General features: G+C 50.5%; 1 protein-coding gene across 7 annotated transcripts in view; it reads left to right on the forward strand.

The window, feature by feature from the left end:
• CDK16 (cyclin dependent kinase 16) overlaps positions 1-4,835 on the forward strand; it is a 30,734-nt gene extending 25,899 nt beyond the window's left edge. For 6 of the 7 annotated variants that reach the window (XM_047765668.1, XM_047765670.1, XM_047765664.1 and 3 more), the window contains exons 26-36: positions 127-210; positions 319-413; positions 1,151-1,357; positions 2,015-2,067; positions 2,273-2,530; positions 2,607-2,677; positions 2,855-2,967; positions 3,570-3,719; positions 3,808-3,923; positions 4,132-4,220; positions 4,308-4,835. In XM_047765668.1, the coding sequence (XP_047621624.1) occupies positions 127-210; positions 319-413; positions 1,151-1,357; positions 2,015-2,067; positions 2,273-2,530; positions 2,607-2,677; positions 2,855-2,967; positions 3,570-3,719; positions 3,808-3,923; positions 4,132-4,220; positions 4,308-4,445 (1,374 nt within the window). In that variant the 3' untranslated portion in view covers positions 4,446-4,835. The remainder of the gene's footprint in view (positions 1-126; positions 211-318; positions 414-1,150; positions 1,358-2,014; positions 2,068-2,272; positions 2,531-2,606; positions 2,678-2,854; positions 2,968-3,569; positions 3,720-3,807; positions 3,924-4,131; positions 4,221-4,307) is intronic. The other variant, XM_047765665.1, reaches the window with a different exon arrangement.
• Positions 4,836-14,233: the final 9,398 nt, after the last annotated feature.

The following is a 14,233-nucleotide window of genomic DNA, read 5'->3' on the forward strand; positions in this document are numbered from 1 at the left end:
GTGGGGGCACGGGCCGTGATGAGGGCCCTGCAGTTAGAGTGGGATTCCTCTGCCCTGCCTCCGGGTCTCCTGCCCTGACTCTCCACGTGTCCTGCTGCTCTTTTGTGGATACCGTTTCTCCCTCAGCACCGGCTCGTGGTCCCCAAGAAAGGCAAGATCTCGGATCTGTGTGTGGCTCTGGCCAAACACACCGGCGTCTCGCCAGAAAGGGTGAGGCTTTGTGGACGGAGGGTGGTTGGGATTCAGGGGAACGGAGGCAGAAGGGTCGAGGGGAGACGTTGCAGACTGACCGGTCCCCTCCCCGCCTCTCATTCCCAGATGATGGTGGCCGACGTCTTCAGTCACCGCTTCTATAAGATCTACCAGCTGGAGGAGTCTCTGAGCAGCATCTTGGACAGAGATGACATCTTCATGTGAGTGAGAGCACCGGGGAGATGGGGGGTGCTCAGGACCCTCCTCCGTTAACCATATCCCCTCTCCCCTCCTTGGCCTGATTCGCAGGGCACCTGCCCTTGCTCGGGGCCTCGGCCATGTGCCTCAGTGGGGTCGGGGAGCTCAGGCCGGTCAGAGAGCGGGGTAGCATCCTGCTACAGGGCATCCTTGGGTGCGGTCTTCCCCGTTATGTGGGGGAGGCTCCTATTTCTTCCTTCCTTTGTTCAACACTTAACTAGCCCCTCATAGGCACCAGAGGCTGATCGGCACTCCGTGCTCATATCGCAGTCCTTCAAAGCCGGGTGATTTTTGAAGCAGGGAACGCTGAGATGCTTGCTGAACACAAAAGCATTGAGAACAAGTCTGCAATCTTTGGATAACGACAATAAAAAGTGCTTTATGAGTAGAAAAGGTCTTCGTAAACCCAGCAGTTTTCCAGAAAGAGAATGGTTCCAGGTCCCTGTATCACACACACAAAAAATGTCCACTCCCTCAGTGCCCTGATAATACCAAAGTACTTTATCACACATCACGTAGACAAAGAACTGTGTCCATCATCCCAACAGTTTGTGAAACACCAAACCCTGGGTGACTCTTCAGACCCTTTTCAGAATATTTTCAGGCTATGAGTGGTGAGTGGCTGGAGCACCTGGGGCGGAGTCCGTGAATCCCTCTTGGGTGTCCTGATCAGGCATGACCTGACGTCCATCCCCCGCAGATACGAGGTGTCCGGCAGGGCTGCCATCGGCGAGAACTCCAGAGAGGACGTTGTGCTTCCCATCTACCTGCGGGAGCGCACCCCAGCCCGGGACTACAACAACTCCTACTATGGCCTGATGCTCTTTGGACACCCGCTCCTGGTGTCGGTACCCCGGGACCGCCTCTCCTGGGACGCCCTGTATCACATCCTGCTGTACCGCCTCTCGTGAGTCTGCCCTTGGGGTCGGGGGTGGGGGGGGGCAGAACTCAGACCTGAGTGTCTAGCTGGGTACTTGCCACCGCCCTTCCACTTGCAGAAGACAGCTCAGACTTAACGTGGCCAGAGGAACGCATAGATTTTTGTTTTTGTTTTTGTTTTTCCTTTCTTTCTTTCTCTCAATTTCTGGCTTTGCCCACCACCTCTCCAGAGGTGAACAAGACAGATGAAACACAGACAGCTTCATCTTGTCCTTAACTGTCTCTTCCTCGGAGAGGCTTGCTGATTTGTGTTTTTACCAATGGATTTTCACTGTGCTTTTAAGATCCGGAGTCCTTAGTGAGGCAAGCAGCAACACACTACCAGGCTTTACCTCCTCATCATGTTGCCCTCACGAGCGCTCCTCAGAGGCCTTCCCTGATGGACGTTTACAACTGGTTGTGTGTCTGTTTAGCAGTGACCTGTCACACCTAAGATCCACCCTCCTTAACTGTCAGGCCGCCTCTTCCTGCGTTCCCCTGGCATCTTCTGAGGCCTTCTGGGCTCACCCTTGACGGCTGATTGTGTGGAGGGTTCCCAGGGGCCTCCCATCATAAGCAAAGAAGAATCCCAGGCTCTGCCTTCCCTGCCCTCGTGTCCCTCCCCGAGCGTCTCTTCTGTCTGCAGGCGCTACGTGACCAGACCCAGCTCAGATGACGAGGACGATGGTGATGAGAAAGGTGAGGCGGAGGAAGGAGGGCGGATCGGCCAGGATGAGGGTCTGCGCGAGTGGTCCCATGGCCAAGGGAGGGGCGGTGGGTCGGCTCGAGGCGGCAGGGTCCGGGGTGGGTCTGACCCACACAGGGTCCGCCCGGATGTGCGTGGCCGCTCCGCCCCCCGGGCCTCACACGGCCCCACCGCTGACATCCTCCCCTGTCCTCGCAGACCTGGAGGATAAGGACACCCTCCCTAAGCCTGGACATGTGGCTGGGAGCAGCTCCCAAGACCCTGGGCTGGAGCAGGCTGGGCCCAGCTCTGGCGTCGCGGGCGGGAGCCGGGCCCCCGTGGACAACTCCCCTGGACCATCTCACTGGCCCCAGAGGGCCCGGCGCAAGCACCTCTTCACCCTGCAGACAGTGAACTCCAACGGGACCAGCGACCGCTCGACCTTCAACGAGGATACTCATGGTGTCTCCTTCAGCTGTGAGCCAGGGTTGGGGAGGCGGGAGGTGGGGTTTCCTTGGCAGCAGGGCCCATGACCACCTCCGCTCGCCCCCAGCCCAGCCGTACATCGCCATCGACTGGGAGCCAGAGATGAAGAAGCGGTACTATGATGAGGTGGAGGCCGAGGTAAACGAGCTCCCGGGGACGCGGGGGGCACCTTCAGCTCGCGCCACGCCTCCGCCGAGCCATGGCCCACAGAGCGCCCAGGCCTCGGATTCCTAGCTTCAGAGTCTGTGCTCTTCCCCTGCTTGCTCCCTTGCATCCACTCGTCCTCATGCCTGGCCGTCCCCTCCCCTGACCTAGGGCTACGTGAAGCACGACTGCGTCGGCTATGTGCTGAAGAAGGCTCCGGTGCGGCTGCAGGAGTGCATTGAGCTCTTCACCACTGTGGAGACCCTGGAGAAGGAAAACCCCTGGTAAGGGGCCAGAACAGGGCCTCTGGCGGTCCAGTTGGGTGGGACTCCCTGCCCTGGTCCCTGTTACCACTACATGTACCTCCTGCCGCCCTGCCCCTCACGCACCAGGCAGTTGGGAAGTACTTGGGGAGTGGCTGGCAGGACTTTAGTGTGTCAGGAGAGCAAATGAGAATAAGAGGCAGGAGTGCTCATCGTGGCTCAGTGGTTAATGCATCCGACTAGGAACCCTGAGGTTGCGGGTTCGATCCCTGCCCTTGCTCGGTGGGTTGACCATCCGGCGTTGCCATGAGCTGTGGTGTAGGTCGCAGACGCAGCTCGGATCCTGCGTTGCTGTGGCTCTGGCGTGGGCTGGTGGCTGCAGCTCCAATTCGACCCCTAGCCTGGGAACCTCCATATGCCGCGGGAGTGGCCCAAGAAATGGCAAAAAAGACAAAAATAAATAAATAAAATAAAAAAAAAGAAATGGCAAAAAGACAAAAAAGAAGAGGTAGGCTAGGAGTAAGAGAGCATCTCTGGACCAGATGCGGCCCCTGCAGGCCCCATGGCACACAGAGCATGCAGTAGGTGCTCAGAGAGTGTCTGTGTCCTGACCCCTTCCGTAGGTACTGCCCCACCTGCAAGCAGCACCAGCTGGCCACCAAGAAGCTGGACCTGTGGATGCTGCCCGAGACGCTCATCATCCACCTGAAGCGCTTCTCCTACACCAAGTTCTCCCGCGAGAAGCTGGACACTCTCGTGGAGTTTCCCATCCGGTCTGGTCCCGGGGAGGCTGGCAGGGAAGTGGGGGCGGGGGGAAGAGGGCGCTGGTAACCCTGCTTAACCCTGTCTCCCCACCCCCAGGGACCTGGACTTCTCCGAGTTCGTCATCAAGCCGCAGAACGAGTCGGCCCCAGAGCTGTACAAATACGATCTCATCGCGGTTTCCAACCATTACGGGGGCCTGCGTGACGGACACTGTAGGTGCCCGGGGGTGGCAGGGGCGCGCCCCGGGGCGGGGGCGGGGTACGGGGGGGGCGGGGTACGGGGCGGGGTACCCCCGGTGGGAAACGCAGTGTGTGGACGGGGCAGCGAGGGCATCGGGGTGGGAGGAGCGAGAGCGGGCCCTGGACGCTTCCGAGGCCCCGGAGGGCGGCCTAGGACGCCGGGCTTCGCCCTCTGTTACAGACACCACGTTCGCCTGCAACAAGGACAGCGGTCAGTGGCACTACTTTGATGACAACAGCGTCTCGCCCGTGACAGAGAATCAGATCGAGGTGTGGGTTGCATCCTCCCGTCTCCCCCCCTCCGCACCCCCTACCTCCTTTCCCCGACCCTCACTGACGCCCGTGCTCTCCTCGCAGTCCAAGGCAGCCTACGTCCTCTTCTACCAACGCCAGGACGTGGCCCGTCGCCTGCAGCCCCAGCCCGGCTTCTCTGAGACCCCCGTGTCCCCCGCCTGTGGTATCCCGTCCAGCTCTGAGTTCATGGATGTAAACTGAGGCCCTGGCCCTGCCACAGGGAAGGAAGCCATCTCCGCTCCCTTCCTTCCCGAGCCCACCCCTGTCCTCTGACCATGTTAGGTACCCGTGCCAGGTGTCACAGGCTTCGTCGTGGCTACTGTTCTCCTGTGCTGCTATTTCGCTCTCTCCCGGGGAAGAAGAGGTCGTGTCTCCCTCCAGCAGTGTGTTCCCCACCTGTGTTTGCCCCTTAGAACCTTGCCCTTCCCTTCTATTCTCTATTTATGGTTGTCTCCTGCCCCCTTGTCCTCACCCTGGGGTGTCCTGAGGGGGTGGGGGTGGGGGCGCACCCGAACACAGAGTGTATTTTCTTATTGAAACCCTGTTACCTTGCGCTGTGTATATATAAAAGTGCCAGTGTGTTCCTTGGCAGTGTGGGGTTTTTTTCTTTCTTTCTTTCTTTTTTTTTTTTTTCACATACGAAGCACCAGTTTTATGCCCGTGTGCTTATTAAACACCAGGTGTGTGACGGCTGCTGCTCTGGGTGCTTATGGGGCACCGTCTGTGTGCCAGGTACTATAGTCTCAGGGCTTCTGAAGCACCATCTGGGTGCCAGACATGGTTCTCAGCACCAACTGTATGCCCAGTGTTTTCCAAAGCATTTTGCAAACACTGACTCCTAGGAGTTGTCGTCGCCACTTGCAGATGGGGAAGCAGGATACAGAGGTCAGGTAATTGCTCCCGTTATGTCTGGAAGGCAGTGCACCTTATCAGTTACACTGGAGGTAGAGTCCCTGGAGGGGACGTTTGACCTCTCTGGACCCAGGAGAGAAATCTTGGTGGCTGTGACCTACGCCACAGCCGAGGTGGGGAAGGTACACCCGGAACAGGCAGGCATCTGTGTGGACACAAAGATGCGAACCAGATGACCTCACAGGCCCTCCGGACTGTCCTCTGAGGAGAACCCCTGCAGAGGTGGCACACTTGGCCCAAGCCAGTCAAGCCGACCGGACAGATGGGCCGTGTCTGGGTTGCCCCCCATGCTTAGCTCCCCCCGCCAGGCCTCATCCCACAGAAGAATGAGACGGAGCACCTACCACGGAACGGGAGCCACGTGGTGTGTCAGAGCATAAAATGCCACCTGAGCCCTGCCATCAGCTACCAGCTCTCACCCCCGAGAAATAGGGCTCCCGGGGGGACAACCGTGGGGCGGTGTGGAGGGGACAAATGTGTGGTTATCTGGACGTGGACGAACACCCCAACTCTTAATATTGAGGAAGGGAATCCTCATCAGGGCAGTTGAGAGGCCATTCCCACAGGAAAGGGCCTCATCATTCCCCACAGCCTGTGCCCTTGGCACTGAACCTAGCAAGACCCCCTCTGAGGCTCACTCAGCCCAGCCTTATTACCCACAAACCTCCGGGCCTGCTATTAACAGGTGACAAATCAATGTAGTTGCTGTGAGGAACCCGGCTCAGATGGACCTAAGTGAAAATAACAAATACTAGGGGGGTTTTTTGTTTTTGTTTTGTCTTTTTGACTTTTCTAAGGCCACACCCACGGCATATGGAGGTTCCCAGACTAGGGGTCCAATTGGAGCTGTAGCTGCCAAGCCTATGCCAGAGCCACAGCAACACAGGATCCAAGCTGCGTCTGCAACAACCTACACCACAGCTCATGGCAACGCCGGATCCCTAACCCACTGAGCGAGGCCAGGGATCGAACCTGCAACCTTAGTTGGATTCGCCTACCACTGAGCCATGACGGGAACTCCAACAAATACTAGTTAAAGGCATGACTGTCGTTTAATCCTCACAAAGGCCATATGATTTAAGCACTGTTACCCCATTTTGCAGATGAGGAAGCAGGCATAAAGAGCTGGCTCAGAATCGGCTTTAAGCACAGGGAGACCTCATTAATTATGGATAATCAGTCCTGGACAAAAGCCTTCCTCAAATGAATTCATTCAAAATAACTTTCCTGATACAGCCAAAAATAGCTTGAAAAGACAACATGCCGGAGTTCCCATCGTGGCGCAGTGGTTAATGAATCCGATTAGGAACCATGAGGTTGCGGGTTCGGTCCCTGCCCTTGCTCAATGGGTTAAGGATCCGGCGTGGCCTGAGCTGTGGTGTAGGTTGTAGACGCGGCTCGGATCCCGTGTTGCTGTGGCTCTGGCGTAGGCTGGTGGCTACAGCTCTGATTAGACCCCTAGCCTGGGAACCTCCATATGCCATGGGAGCGGCCCTAGAAAAGGCCAAAAAAAAAAAAAAAAAAAAGAGAGAGAAAGAGAAACAACATGCCTAAGAATCAGGAGACATAGGAGACAACAGGCAGCATTACAGACCCCTTTGAGCAGAACTCTCAATGTAAAACAGTTATGCTCATTCTGGTCATGGCAATAGAGATGATTACACGGGAACAAGAAACTTAACACTTTTAAAAATGAAAGTGCGTTGATAAAGAACCAAACAGAAGTGACATATCTGAGATAATAAATTTTAAGAAGTCAGTGGAGGAGTTCCCGTTGTGGCTCAGGGGGGTAGGAACCCACTAGTATCCATGAGGAGGCAGGTTTGATCCCTGGCCTCACTCAGTGGGTTAAGGATCCAGTGTGGCCATGAGCTGCGGTGTAGGTCGCAGATGTGGCTAGGATCTGGCATGTGGCTGTGGCTGTGGCGTAGGCCGGCAGCTGCAGCTCGCATTTAACCCCTAGCCTGGGAACGTTCATTTGCCGCAAGAGTGTCCCTCGAAAGACAAAAAAAGTCGGTGGATGAGTTTAACAACACATCAGACAGCTGAGGAGGGAAATCGTAATTTGGATATAGTTTAAAGCCTACTAAGGAATGCATCTCCTAGATTTCAAGTTAGATTGATACTGTATTTTGATAAAGGTATGAAAACTAAAGACTGGCAAAAGTATGTTTCAAAAAAGAGGGAGGGAAACAGAATGATGAATAATTTAAAAGAAGGCAAGAAGAAAGGAACCTAGAACGAGGTGGATGGATAGAGTAGGTACGCCATCACTTGTAAGTCTGCTCTGCCCCCTCCAGTTCAAGAGAGGGTACTGGGAACTGGGCTGCTGCTTTCAGACCACAATTCCATGTCCCAGGGGGAGGGTGGGGCAAGGGTGAGTAAGATGCCACAAAACCTCCCTAGGACTTTGAAGATGGCTTTTCTTTTTTTTTTTAATGGCCGCGCCCACGGCATATGGAGGTTCCCAGGCTAGGGGTCGAATCAGAGCTACAGCTGCCAGCCTACACCACAGCCACAGCAACGCGGGATCCGAGCTGCGTCTGCGACCTACACCACAGCTCACGGCAACGCCGGATCCTTCACCCACGGAGCGAGGCCAGGGATGGAACCCGCAACCTCATGGTTCCTAGTCGGATTCGCTTCTGCTGCGCCACAGCAGGAACTCCCCAGCTTTTTCTTTTTTTAAAATGGAAGTATAGTTGATTTACAATGTGTTCATTTCTTCTGTATAGCAAAGTGATTCAATTACATATATACACGTAATATATACTCTTTAAAAAAATTCTTTCCAGGAGTTCCTGTTGTGGTTCAGTGGTTAACGAATCCGACTAGGAACCATGAGGTTGCGGGTTCGATCCCTGGCTTTGCTCAGTGGGTGAAGGACCCGGCGTTGCCGTGAGCTGTGGTGTAGGTTGCAGACATGGCTCAGATCCGACGTTGCTGTGGCTCTGGCGTATGCCAGTGGCTATAGCTCCGATTCGACCCCTAGCCTGGGAACCTCCATGTGTCATGGGTGCGGCCCTAAAAAGACACACACAAAAAGCTTCCAGATACATTCTCATTTGTCCTCTGTGATGACACTGTGGGATGTGGTGTTATCATTGCCACGTTGTTGATGATGGAGCTGCTGCTCAGGCAGGTAGGCATTTTGCCTTCACCCGCGGTCCTAGAGCAAATAAGTGGTATCTTTCAGCAGGTTCTTCTGTCTACAGCCCCACTCTTTTATTTTCTTCATTTTTTTCCCATTAAATTTTTTTTGGGGGGCCATGCCTGTGGCATGCAGAAATTCCTGGGCCAGGGCTCGAAATCACACCCCAGCAGTGACCCATAGCGGTGATAAGACTAGATCCTTAAACCCCTGAGCCACCAGGGAACGTCTCCAATTTTAAAAATTTTATTGAAGTGTATGGAGTTCCCATTGTGGCTCAGCAGAAACAAATCTGAGTAGCATCCATAAGGATGCAGGTTCGATCTCTGGCCTTGCTCAGTGGGTTAAGGATCCGGCATTGCCGTGAGCTGTACTGTAGGTCGCAGACTTGACTCAGATCCAGCATTGCTGCGCCTGTGGCATAGCTCCAATTCGACCCCTAGCCTGGGAGCCTCCATATGCTGCGGGTGTGGCCCTAAAAAGACGAAATATCACAGAATACTGAGTAGTGTTCCCTGTGTATAGCCACACCCTTTGTACTATTATTTCTTATTTTATTTTGTATTTTTTATTTTATTTATTTATTTATTTTATTTTGTACTATTAGAAAATGTGCGAAAAAGCAATTTTATTTCTTTAATGAAAAAGAAAGTACTGTCACTGCTAATGAATTTTATCATGTGTTAGCGTTAAAAAAAAAAAAAGAAAGGAAATGTATTCCTATAATTTGAAGGCATGAGCCATGTTGGTAGGGCCAGCTCTCTCTAGAAATCGGTTCATTATTTGAGACCACCTCATTCCCTAGCTTTCTCTCTGTGCCCCGGCCATGGTAGGATTAATGCCTTCTTAGTTAATGAAGGGCTCTCCGTCACAGGGTGGCCAAGGGAGGGATGTCTCAGGTTCACAGGGATTGCTCCTTTCTTAGGAGTTCTGGCATGAGATTTGAAAGTGGGCAGTTTTATTTATTTATTTATTTATTTATTGTTTTATTTTATTTTTTGTCTTTTTGGGGCCGCACCTGCAGCATAGGGAGGTTCCCAGGCTTAGGGGTCTAATCAGAGCTGAAGCTACTGGCCTTCGCCACAGCCACAGCAACTCGGGATCCGAGCTGTTTCTGCGACCTACAACCACAGCTCACAGCAATGCCGGATCCTTAACCCGCTGAGCAAGGCCAAGGGATCGAACTGGCAACCTCCTGGTTCCTAGTCGAATTCGTTTCTGCTGCACCAGAATAGGAACTCCTGAAAGTGAGCAGTTTTACAAAGCTGACTTTCTTTAGGAATTCAGCCATTTGTGGTAGCTCTTTTTTAACACAGATTTAAAGGGGGGGTTAGTTTGTTCCTCTTAATCTTCTTCACTTATCTCATCTATACCCCCAACTCTTCCCCCTGGTAATGACCAGATTGTTCCTTGTTTTTTTTTCCCTTTTGGCCGAGCCTTCAGCATGTGGAAGTTCCAAGGCCCAGGGCTGAACTTGCACCACAGCAGCCACCTGAGCCACGGCAGTCATAACATTGGATCCTTAACCCAACTGAGCCACCAGGGAACTCCCCAAGATCTTTTTGAAGGAAAGACAGACATCTTAAATTTCTTTTTTTTTTTTTATTTTTTTTGTCTTTTTGCCTTTCCTAGGGCCACTCCCGCAGCATATGGAGGTTCCCAGGCTAGGGGTCGAATCGGAGCTCTTGCTACCGGCCTATGCTAGAGCCACAGCAACGTGGGAACCGAGCCGCGTCTGCGACCTACCTACACGACATCTCACGGCCACACCGGATCCTTAACCCACTGAGCAAGACCAGGGATCGAACCCACAACCTCATGCTTCCTAGTCGGATTTGTTAACCACTGCACCAGGACGGGAACTCCTGGACCTGGAGCTCTTATTCCTCTGAGTTTCCATGGTTCCAAGAGCACAGATGAAACAATAGCGTAACCTAAATTTTGTAGGAATACATTGTTTGACTGGGTTTAGCCTATGTGTGTGTGTGCACGTGTGTGTGTGTGTGTGTGCGCGCGCGCGCATGTGCTTGCACATGTGTATTAGTGTTTTAGGAAGAATATAATTACAGTGAATGCATTCCCGAGCCATGATAAGCAATAAAAGTGGGAACAGTGTGACTCACTGTCTCTATGGTAACCTCCCTTAAGGATGTGTGTGCGTGCTTTACTCATTTGGGTAATTTGTATTTTAAGATATTTCACATTCATGATCGCGCATTTGTGACCATCACTTGGTTACTTGCGGTGGCCGTGATTATTGGCCATTATTTCCGCTCTGGAATTGTAAGAGCTGTGGGGGACGTGGGTAGAGGAGACACAGGGAGAGCAATGACTCACTTGCATCTTTTCTGGAACAAACAGGTGATTACATCAAAAAAAGATGCTTTGCGTATTTCCTCCCCTCCTCCCACCATCGAACCCCTTCCTCAGCGATGTCTAAATGCCGTTCTGCATTGCCCTTGTTTAACCGCTGCCATCAGGCAGGGGTTTCTTTCCAGGGGCTGTGTAGACTTGAGAGCATTCGGTATTTCAGTGAGTCTGGCATTGTCTTTTCAGCAGAGAGGCTCGGTCGTCTTATGTTTCTTGGGGACAACCCTTTGAGGTCCCTATTTGCTAAAGTCTCATCATGAGAGTTTAAGGACGGCTACGGCGCATCATCTTTAGACTTAAATTAAATGTTTGTTGCATTGCTGAGGACCAGGGGTTGACTTGAGAGTCGAGTGGCCTGACCTGGTGTCACAGAAGGTGATGGTTTCTTAGAGGGTCTTTTCATATAAGACCCAAACAACCATGAAGAACATACTAATTACCTGCCCTCCAATCTTTGGCAAAGGGGGCAAGAATATACGATGGAGAAAAGACAGTCCCTTCACTAAGTGGTGCGGGGAAAACTGGATCGCTAAATGTAAAAGAATGAAATTAGAACACGCTCTAACACTGCATGCAAAAATAAACTCAGGCGTTCCCAATGTGGCTGAGTGGTAACAAATCTGACTAGTATCCATGAGGACATGGGTTTGATCCCTTGGCCTCGCTCAGTGGGTTTAGGATCCGGCGTTGCCAGGAGCTGTGGGATAGGTCACAGATGTGCCTTGGATCCCTCGTTGCTGTGGCTGTGGTGTAGGCTGGCAGCTGTAGCTCCGATTGGACCCCTAGCCTAGGAACGTCCATATGCCACACAGGTAGCCCTAAAAGGCAAAAGGAAAAAAGAAAAAAACAAAAATAAACTCAAAATGGATTAAAGACCTAAATATAACACCAGATACTATAAAACTCTCAGAGAAAAGCACAGGCGGAACACTCTCTGATGTATCCATCTCCTAGAGAAATGAAAACCAAAACAAAAAAAATAGGACCTAATTAAACTTAAAAGTTTTTGCACAGCAAAGAAAACCATGAACAAAACAAAAAGGCAACCCACAGCATGGGAGACAATATTTGCCAATGAAGCAACTGACAAGGATTAATCTCTAAAACATGCAAATGACTCATGCAGGTCAATATGAAAAAAACCCACCGCAATCAAAAAATGGGCAGAAGGACTAAATAGACATTTTTCCAAAGAAGACATACAAATGGCAAAAAAAAAAAAAAAACCACACGAAAAGATGCTCAACATCGCTAATTATTAGAGAAATGCAAATCAAAACTACCATGAAGCACTATCTTACAAGAGCCAGAATGGCCATCATCAAAAAATCTACAAACAGTAAATGCTGAAGAGGGTGCTGAGAAAGGGGAAGCCTCTTATACTACTGGTGGGAATGTAAATTGGTACAGCCACTATGGAAATCAGAATGGGGGCTGCTCAAAAAAAACCCCTAGAAATAGAACTACCATATGATCCAACAATCTCACTCCTGGGCATCTATCTGGAGAAAACCATAAGAGGAAGAGGTACATGCACCCCAATGTTCATTGTAGCACTATTTACAATACCTAAGACATGGGAGCAACCTAAATGCCCATCAAGATTTAGGAATGGGTAAAGAAGATATGGTACCTATATACAATGGAGTATTACTCAGCCGAAAAGAATGAAATAATGCCATTTGCAGCAACATGGATGGACCTAGAGATGATTATACTAAGTGAAGTTAGACAATGAAAGACAAACATCCTATTATATCACCTATATGTGGAATATAAAAAAAAATACAAATGAACTTATTTGCAGAACAGACACAGACTCACAGACTTTGAAAACAAACTTATGGTTACCAAAGTGGGTAGGTTGGGGGCAGGGGAGGGATGGCCTGCAGGTTTGGGATTGGCATATGCATAGTGTGGTATTATGGAATGGATGGTCAACAAGAGCTATCACAATAGTCTATGATAATCTATATGTGAAAAGAATCTGAAAAAGAATGGATGTGTGTGTATATATAACTGGACCACTTTGCTGTCCAGCAGAAATGATCACAACCTTGTAAATCAACTATATTTCAATAAAACTTTAAAAAATGAAAAAAAATGCTCTTCAAAAATATTTTCCAAAAATGCTGCGCAGTGGTTAACAAATCCGACTAGGAACCATGAGGTTGCAGGTTCGATCCCTGGTCTCGCTCAGTGAGTTAAGGATCTGGCATTTCCATGAGCTGTGGTGTACATCACAGACATGGCTTGGATCCCGTGTTGCTGTGGCTGTAGTGTAGGCTGGCGGCTACAGCTCCGATTCGACCCCTAGCCTGGGAACCTCCATATGCCGCGGGAGCAGCCCAAGAAATGGCAGAAAGACAAAAAAAAAAAAAAAAAATGCTGCTCTGGGTTTGAATACCCCATCAAAGATTTCCTTTCATCAGGAAACCTGGAGTGCCCGTCATGCTTCCGTGGTTAACGAATCTGACTAGGAACCCCGAGGTTGAGGGTTCGATCCCTGGCCTCGCTCATTGGGTTAAGGATCTGGCGTTGCCGTGAGCTGTGGTGTAGGTCACAGACACGGCTTGGATCCCGTGTTGCTGTGGCTGTGGTGTAAGCTGGTGGCTACAGCTCCGATTCGACCCCTAGCCTGGGAACCTCCATACAGCCTCGGGTATGGCCCTAGAAAGGACAAAAAAGACAAAGACAAAGAAAAAAAAAAAGAAAAGAAAAAAGAAATCCTAGGCTTTTCCATTCGAACTGTCCCATATTTCCCAAAGACAACCAGTCTTGAAGGGCTAGCAGAGCTTTTCCTCACAGAGATGGATCTATGACCCCGGAAGTGCTCAAAAGCAACTGTGACACATTCAAGGCTCTCTTCCTTATGGCTTGAGAGTTGCAGCAAATTTCCTCCACCATCTGTCTACCTGCTTTTTCTGTCGCTTCTGAAATTCTGACACCATTGCTCACGGTCAAAGCCATTCCTGTGGCTATTCAAATGTGCTTCCTGCTCTTCTTGTTCTCTTTCTGTTTTTCATGCTGTTATCAAACTCACCTTCTTCTTCACAGTGATTCTCTTAGTGAGAATCAATAAGGGATTTTGATCCTCAAGACGCAGAACCTGATTTGTCTGCTTGTTCTGACATATTTTTCCTTGTCCTTGTTACTCTTCAGAACCAGAAAAGTAGTATTTTCTTCTGCATTTGTGAAAATCTCTACTCCCCCCTGCCAAAGATATTTCACCACAGTTCGCTATTTTCACAGAGAGCATGCAACATGTACTACAAATTCCTTTCTTTAGTCCTTGAAAATAATTTTCAGCTTTTGTTCTGTTATATTGTTACTCCCTGATATGTTTTTTTGAAAGCACAATGCAGTAACTTGCTACACTTTTAAAGGCCATAGTGATTTTAAAAATCCAAAACTTTCTTTTTTACCACCCCCAAAGTCCTCATGCATCCAACAAAGATTATGAAATGGAAACAGGAAATAGTTTGTGATAGAGAAAGGGTATCTTGGTTTCTTTGCAAAGTGCAACGCAACAGAATTGTGAGATCCTTTCTCAATT

Source organism: Phacochoerus africanus, chromosome X, assembly GCF_016906955.1.
Source record: "Phacochoerus africanus isolate WHEZ1 chromosome X, ROS_Pafr_v1, whole genome shotgun sequence".
NCBI classification, from domain to species: Eukaryota; Metazoa; Chordata; class Mammalia; order Artiodactyla; family Suidae; genus Phacochoerus; species Phacochoerus africanus.